This window comes from Ciona intestinalis, chromosome 2 (genome assembly GCF_000224145.3).
Source record: "Ciona intestinalis chromosome 2, KH, whole genome shotgun sequence".
NCBI lineage: Eukaryota > Metazoa > Chordata > Ascidiacea > Phlebobranchia > Cionidae > Ciona > Ciona intestinalis.
In genome coordinates, this window is record NC_020167.2 from 6,744,359 (window position 1) to 6,752,059 (window position 7,701).

Below are 7,701 nucleotides of genomic sequence, written 5' to 3' on the forward strand. Positions count from 1 at the left end.
AACTTGTTTATCCTCACATGGTGGGGAATTAGTATAACAGGGGTGCTCTGTTTCATACACCTCAAGCCTATTTCTGGCAAGTTACTAGGATATAAGTTTTTAACTCTTTAAATGTTTAGCACAATTTATTTGTAGTGAAAAAGTGTTAGAAACACAGTTTCAATAAAGTGTTTTTTTTTACATTTTTTAGCTGGTCACTTCTGCAGTCCATCATCAAGTACCTTGTATTGTAACAATCTTCGATATTATCTTACAAGGAACACTCAACATATGTTAAAGAAAATAAAAAGGAATCCAAACTCTGCATACTGGAATCAGGTTTATTGTGATGTCATAATTCAATAATTTGGTGGCACAGAAGTTATAGGCGTAATAACTCATCAATGGGCATGAGGTGTATGAAACAAAACTCCTGTGTTAAAATGACCGTCCTTGCACCGCCACAGGAAGATAAATAAGTTACATTTCTATCGGTTTGACAGTGAGCATAAGGTGTATAAATACACCATGTGTGTCTGGTGTATAGGAAGACATCCATGTTATAACTCGACAGTGAGCATACTACACCATGCTCTATATAAAATGACCTTTATTAATATACCATTAACATATTTCAGATACACCTGCTGTTGGTTCAAGCACAAGGGTTAATTGATGGATATTATAAACGAACTCACATTAATGCTAACATCAGATTCAAACCATTTGGATTATAGTAAGTAAAATATTAGTATTTACACTGTAGGTAAATCAGTAAACTTGAATGGTAACAGCACATGTTGTCTGTTTAGGTTATTTTATTAGTGAAAGTTTCATTGCTCACATGGGACCTTGTAACAACACACCAGTGTGATATGACACAAAGCAAGACAACCTGCTGTAAATAATCCTAATTCTTATATGATATTATATTATTTAATGTTTCAATATTTTGCTTGACTGTGTCAGCCAGAAACATAAATCTTGGTTCTAGTTAAGTATAAATGGCTTGTTGTCTGGCTGGTAAATGTAGCAACTACTCAAACTTAAACAAGTTTAAATATCTTTCTTTTTATTGCTATATCACGTCTTTCAGTTTTTTTTCTTTTGTTTAATCTTTGCTACAGTTATCAAAGAGACAAACATAAATTATTACTATTATAAAAAGTAAAAATATAACCATATATATTCTTTTATTTTTAACTTGTTTTCCAGTTATTTAAATTTACTTGGTGACATGGAAACTCTGCAGCCAATTATGAAGGGTGGGTAAATATTTAAACCTGATCAACATAACTAAATTTAGCTGATCAAAATAATTGGCATCTTGTAGGTTTTTTCATGATAATGATTTTTTCAAACTTTAAATTAAGGAATAATAAGGCAAATACAATACTGGCAGTAAAACGTTAAGCCTTTTTTATGTTAAAGTACTTTGCCATTTACATGATGGGTTCAATACCCATGGGTTTAAATTCACATTCTTTACCACATTTTTTTATCATGGTGTGTTGTATTGTTTCGCTGCTGATTCCCTTCTGTTTGTTGTTTTAATAATATGATCTTCGATATATAAGGTGATAAATAAAAAAGGATGTTGTATTAGATTGTGTATCTGAATTTCGACTTGCCATTTTAAATCCTATTATATTTTTTACTGGGTCCTTGTAGAGAACCTGGGGTTTAAGCCATATTATTTAAATATCCTATGCAATTAACATGTAATTGAAGTTTGCATATACTTTCCAGGAACCCCCATTAAAGTTGTAACTTCACCTGATGATGTCAAACCTGGATCTTGCTCAGCTTTAGTGAAGTTGTTGCCTAACAACACAGATGTTTTCATGGGGCATGCCACGTGGACAAATTATCGCTCAATGTTACGAATGATGAAACGTTACAACTTGAACTTCAAAGACAAATCAGGTGTGGAACTGTTTAAAGTTTATGTTTTGCATTACTATTATATTGTTTTTTTTAAAAGTATTTAGCAAACACGGCAAAATCATCTTGTCCACCAAATAATTAGCACGTTTAACATATATACAAACACAGGTAACAAGATTCCAGGTCACACGATGGCTTTCCCCTCCCAACCTGGCCAACTTTATTCTAAAAATGATTTTTATACTTTGTCCTCAGGATTGGTAAGTTTCGGTTCGTGTTAACACTATGACACTTTACAATAGCTGGGATAAACCAATGGGAAATTCATTAAACCTGTATGGATGAGAGAAAATGCAATTTACAATCATTCATTCAACTACTACAGTTTAAAATCACTACATAACCTTGCATAGGTAACCATGGAAACCAGCATGTCGAATTTCAATAAAAAACTATGGACCATTGTCCGCGAACAATACTGGAATGTTCTGGAATGGATTCGAAATGTTGTAGCCAATAGAATGGCTGGTGATGGTGAAGAATGGTGTGAAGTGTTCTCACGCCATAACAGCGGAACGTGAGTGTTAATCAAATGTACTGGGCCATTTTTTTTGGCACCACACTTAACTAATATCTCCCACATACTTCACTAATAATTTATCCAATCTGTCGTACAATAAATCCATCACACCAAAGCTCTATACTTGAAGCCATCACATATAAATGGTGTACGAAGCCATCACATATAATGCACAATAAAACTTAGGTTTTCCTTCCATGAGGGAATAAATTTTGTTGCGGTTTTAATAAATTTCAATAATTAGTTGAATATATAAAGGTACAACAACCAGTGGATGATAATGGATTACAACAAATTCGAACCTGGTGTGCAGCCAACCAAAGACAGTGGTTTGCTTTATTTGTTGGAACAAATGCCGTGAGTATATTATGATGCCTATAGCTAGTTTCTTTTATTTTAGAGGAAAAAACAGTAGCCTACACTTGTATAATAATAGGTTAATTTGTTTTTTTTCTGATTTCTGTACAAATATTGAAAAAAAATTTGAATGAAAAGACAGCATAAGTACATGCAAACATGAAGTCTGTATGTTTTTTGATGTATAATTATACCGACACATGTAAAGTGTGGAGTATATAAAAATATGCTCGTTGATTTAAGTCGAAAAAGATACATGATTGTTTGTAATAGCTTTTCTTTATCTTTTTTCTTTATTTTCTGCCATGATGTTAAACATTAAAAATAAAAGACAAAGTTTTTTTTTTTCTGAAAAAAAACAGAATTTTTTTTTTCTGTTCGTAACTCTTATATTGATAATTTTAAAGAATTGTTTTTTTCAGCACACTGGTTACATACAGAGACATCACAGAACATTTAGTGAATCAAACATATTGGCCAAGTTATAACCTGCCGTGAGTTGGTATTTCATTATTCTTTTTTTTTACTATTTTAGTGTTTTTATTGGGCCATTTTGTTTTAAAAATTAACTTTTATTAGCATTCTGCTGTTGAGGCATAACATCATATATAAGTGAATGGTGCTTTTATCTGTTGCAAGTCATTTCAATATTTTTTAATAATTCCAGTTACTATGTTTTACATGTAAACGATAGGACATTTACATGTGGATATGTTGTTAGATAAAAAATCTCGGGGGTAATGCTCGTTTTTTTATTAAACTTAGAAAGGTAAACCAGTAAAATTTTAGAAACTGTAATTACTTGTTTGTGTTACAGATATTTTAAAGAGACCAATAAGCTAAGTCAACTGTACAGAATTAGCAACATATATAAATCATTCTCTTACCATGGAGCCACACGGGCAAAAATATTTGCACGAAACCAAACTCGTGTGAAAGACATTAAAACAATGTTTAAATTAATGAGGTAACGAAATAAATATAAATATGTTTATTTAACATGTAGAACTAAGTGTACACAGTAAGGGCTGCATGTTTACCAACAGATGTTAATCAATAAAACACACTTAAAATTTAAACTAACCAGGATATGTATCTTAACAAAAACTTACATTGAGTTAAAATTTATTAAAACAAGTTACTATGTAACTAGAAAAAAACTGTGCGCTAAAGATTAAAAATTACTTGAGAATAAGTATCTAATAAAAAGCGTGGGTTTCAGTAATTTACATTTGTTCACAGATACAACAACTACAAGCATGATCCACTATCTGCATGTAATTGCGATCCACCATACACTGCTGCAAAGGCAATAGCTGCAAGAGGGGACCTTAACCCAGCGAATGGAACGTATTCTTTGAAGTCTTATGGGTTGGCTGACTATGTTGCTACAGATGCAAAGGTTGTTGGATACTCAATGATGAAGTAAGGAATGTTCTTGTGGGTTTATGGCTCGTCGCTGCTACCATTGTGGGTGTATGTGTCTTTGGGCAAGACACTGAACTGTAATTGCTTCAAGGCAGTTGTCACTAATGGGCTGTTTTATTGAATTGTCAGCCATACAGAAAAATAACCATTGACAAAGTTAGAATGTGGTAACTTGTAAGCAAGCATCGGGTGTGTGTAACAGAATACCCTTGTAATAACAACTGTCGTTTTTCTGTGCATGCGAGATAAATTAAGTTACATATTTCAGTCTAGTTTAGTTTTTTAATATTTAAAAGCATGTAGCCTGGGTATGGTAATGTAGCTTATATATTAATCATCAAAATTTATGTGATTAATGGCTGCATCTACGACACGCCGACCTCTTCTTTTGTTAACTCCTAGTTAGCCACTGCCTGATCTCATTGTGTAACCTCAATCTTACCCCCACCTAACTTTGACCTACTCTGTTTCCATACCTAATATATTTTAAGGTTCAAGCCTATAGTGCCAGACACGAGGTGTTCATATGATTTTTATAACTTATTATTTTTATTACTTCTTTAATAGAAACTTTGAGATTCTGGCGGAGTGTGGACCTACTCATGATCAGCAACCACCTTTTGTTTGGAGCAAATCTCCATTTTCTCACGTCTCTCACAAAGGAATGCCAGATAAATATGATTTTAAACCAACCCTTATTATATGGGACAAATTTTCCCCGTTAAAAATGTTGGATAAAATTCATAAATCTGTAAACTTGTAGATTGTCTTCAATTTTTATTTAATTTAGACAATTACCTGTGCTGTTTGATGCCAAAGAGAGTGTTGCTAACTAATAAAGGAATTTTAACAGAACTGATGTTTTTATTCTTGGGTATAAATTTAAATGCTTTAAATTTAAACTTTAAAATAAACATTTCTTAACCCTAGTAAAATAAAAATAATAATTAGGATTTCTATGACACAACTAGAAAAAAAGTTGTAGCAAGTTTTAATTTTTTTACAACTAGGATTACAGTCCTCTCAAGTTTTATCTATTCTAACTTGTAAAAAAAAGGTAAACATTAAAAAGTGGTACAAAATCTTACTGTAGACACATATGGCATGAATATTCGGATAGGAACGGAAGTAAAAATGTATGTTTATAGATTCTTTAAAACAGTTCGATAATTTGGCACAGAAATGTTATAATTCATCTTCGGAACATTCGGATAGTAGGGCTCCGTTAAGTGGAGTTGATGAACCAAGTGAAGTTCCAATGTTCATGTTTTTGTAACTTTGCATAAACTGTGGATCAAGTAGGCCTCTACTTTTCAACAACCTTTGAATAGAAATTTGTTAGCTTACTTACCTAATCTGTGTTCATTCAGGTTTTAGGATTGTAAACAATTTTACATCGGCCCAAATTTCAAGCTATTAACAGTAATTCAGTTTAATTATAGCAAAAATTTAGCAAATGCCTTGCATTGATGTTTTTGGTATATACAAGTTATTTAGTATTTGACCAACAAATTTGTTGTATCCTTTGTAGTTTATACTGGGCTGGTCTTGTTTGTATGCTGAAATCTCGAACCCAATTCTCTAGTATTATTACATTTAATGCTGCAATAACCTTGTTTAGGGAAAATGTTACAGCTATTGAGAAAGTTTAGGAAGTAAAAAAACCTAAAACATTATCTTACTTGTAAATAAGGAAGTATACAAGACTGACGAATCCAAACACAGCAGCAATATGCCATGACCAGAAGAGAGTGATAAACATGAGGTTTACTTGTGTATCTTCAAATGAATTTCCATTAGGTGGGAACAGAATATAGGCTGCCTGTAGGATTTTATAAAGTAAAGGCAGAAGAAAGATTGAAATGGAAAGATTTTTTCAGCAGTGTATTTAGGGTAAGAAGGCAATAAGAGAGCCATAAAAAAGCAAGGGTTTTGAGTGTTACAATTTCTGTCACTATAACCTTCAAAACAGTACTGTATACTTTTGTATAATGATAAAATAGATGGCATAAAAAACTTACCTGCAAGAACCAAGTTCCTTGAGCGATAAGCAACACAGTGTGCAGCATTTCAAATATATGAAGTAATTTACGTTTGTTCATTACAAGGCACTCAATAAATGCAAACAGCGCTGATGGCCAGACTGTTAACACCTGTTAATTAATGTTGCCAGGATGTCACATACATATGGTAATGTTTACCACTATTTTTACATCCATTGGTTACTGCCAGTGGTTAGCAAACTTTAAAATATTTTAGTAGCGTTGTCTTACTAATAAAATTTATAAATTATTTCTGATAAAACACAAATTACCAGCAAAATATGAACTCTTTTGTCAATATGTGATCGACCGTGTAGATGAAAAAAGAATAAATAACCTTCAATGAACAAAGCCAATCCACCAAATAAACGATCCAATCCTGGTAATTACAATTCTATGTAAATATATTTATTGGTGCATTTAGACATATTCAGATAGATTCATGTCTGCTGTTAATGCAGAAGATTGTTTATTTAAACTTATTCAAGTGCAAGAGGTCAAAGCAAAGTCATAGAAGTAGAACAACCAATTCCATAATAACCTGCTGGTACTACATGTCGTGCAGTATGTGATACAATATCAGCCACTCCTGAAATCCCAAAGAAGAAATACATGGTTGCGTGTTGCCAGTTATTTGCATGAGTGAATCCACCATTGTGATCATACAGACTTCCACGCGGAGGCCCAGTAAAAAACAATTCCAGTATAATGCCTGTGTGAAATAGCTACTTGCAGAAAAATCTCAAGAAAAGTCTACATTCATAAATGTAAGCACTAGGTGCAATAGCAAATCTGTTTTTATTACAAAGTGCTGGTATTCTGCAATTAAGAAGAACTTTGACTGTTCTTGTGAAATTAGAATCATGCATTGTGAAATTAATTCATAGCAACTTGGTTACCAATGATTTGCAATTTATTTATGCTTATTGTTTTGTCTTCAGTATCAGCAATTAAGAAGAGCTTTGACCGTTCTTGTGAAAGTAGAATCATGTTGTGTGAAATTAATTCATAGCAACTTGGTTACCAATGATTTGCAATTTATTTATGCTTATTGTTTGGGTTGAACATGCTGAGAATCAATGTCTCCAACGTCAGAACATTTACCCAGAGTTGTAAAAATTATCTTTATAATTCCCTCCACCACTATAACATGACATTGTATTCCACAACAGCGACAAAACGGGGCTGTTCTGTTGGTTTTCTTTCTATCAGATAAGAATAAGATACAATGTTTGTATTTCTTAGCCCAAGGATATTAAAGTTTAATTTGTTTTTGATTGGTTTATAAGGTTGTGTCTGTTTTAATTTTTTTTACTTAGACTATAATGAATATATACAGTATTTTTCTTTTATTTAACAGCATGATTTTATTTTAAAAACCCAATGTTAAGGCTTTGTATTGACTTTCTATACGTTTATTATAACCAT

At 32.2% G+C, this 7,701-nt stretch overlaps 2 protein-coding genes across 7 annotated transcripts in view; one reads left to right on the forward strand and one right to left on the reverse strand.

Annotated features, from left to right (window-relative positions):
• Positions 1 to 5,086, forward strand: part of LOC108949274 (putative phospholipase B-like 2) — a 7,599-nt gene extending 2,513 nt beyond the window's left edge. For 3 of the 6 annotated variants that reach the window (XM_018817660.2, XM_018817662.1, XM_018817663.2), the window contains exons 5-13: positions 1,195 to 1,244; positions 1,729 to 1,905; positions 2,035 to 2,126; positions 2,280 to 2,443; positions 2,705 to 2,803; positions 3,226 to 3,297; positions 3,621 to 3,770; positions 4,046 to 4,228; positions 4,799 to 5,082. In XM_018817660.2, coding sequence (XP_018673205.1) covers positions 1,195 to 1,244; positions 1,729 to 1,905; positions 2,035 to 2,126; positions 2,280 to 2,443; positions 2,705 to 2,803; positions 3,226 to 3,297; positions 3,621 to 3,770; positions 4,046 to 4,228; positions 4,799 to 4,994 — 1,183 coding nt within the window. In that variant the 3' untranslated portion in view covers positions 4,995 to 5,082. Of the gene's footprint in view, positions 1 to 190; positions 319 to 617; positions 716 to 1,194; positions 1,245 to 1,728; positions 1,906 to 2,034; positions 2,127 to 2,279; positions 2,444 to 2,704; positions 2,804 to 3,225; positions 3,298 to 3,620; positions 3,771 to 4,045; positions 4,229 to 4,798 lie in introns of all 6 variants that reach the window. The other 3 variants (XM_009859393.3, XM_018817661.2, XM_018817658.2) reach the window with 2 other exon arrangements.
• A 120-nt stretch (positions 5,087 to 5,206) lies between these two features.
• Positions 5,207 to 7,701, reverse strand: part of LOC100176050 (transmembrane protein 45B-like) — a 3,140-nt gene continuing 645 nt past the window's right edge. Inside the window, exons 2-7 of the mRNA XM_002126193.5 lie at positions 7,378 to 7,478; positions 6,815 to 6,985; positions 6,546 to 6,652; positions 6,253 to 6,384; positions 5,914 to 6,053; positions 5,207 to 5,552 (exon numbers count right to left, since the gene is read on the reverse strand). Of these exons, the coding sequence (XP_002126229.2) occupies positions 5,417 to 5,552; positions 5,914 to 6,053; positions 6,253 to 6,384; positions 6,546 to 6,652; positions 6,815 to 6,985; positions 7,378 to 7,478 (787 nt within the window). The 3' untranslated portion in view covers positions 5,207 to 5,416. The remainder of the gene's footprint in view (positions 5,553 to 5,913; positions 6,054 to 6,252; positions 6,385 to 6,545; positions 6,653 to 6,814; positions 6,986 to 7,377; positions 7,479 to 7,701) is intronic.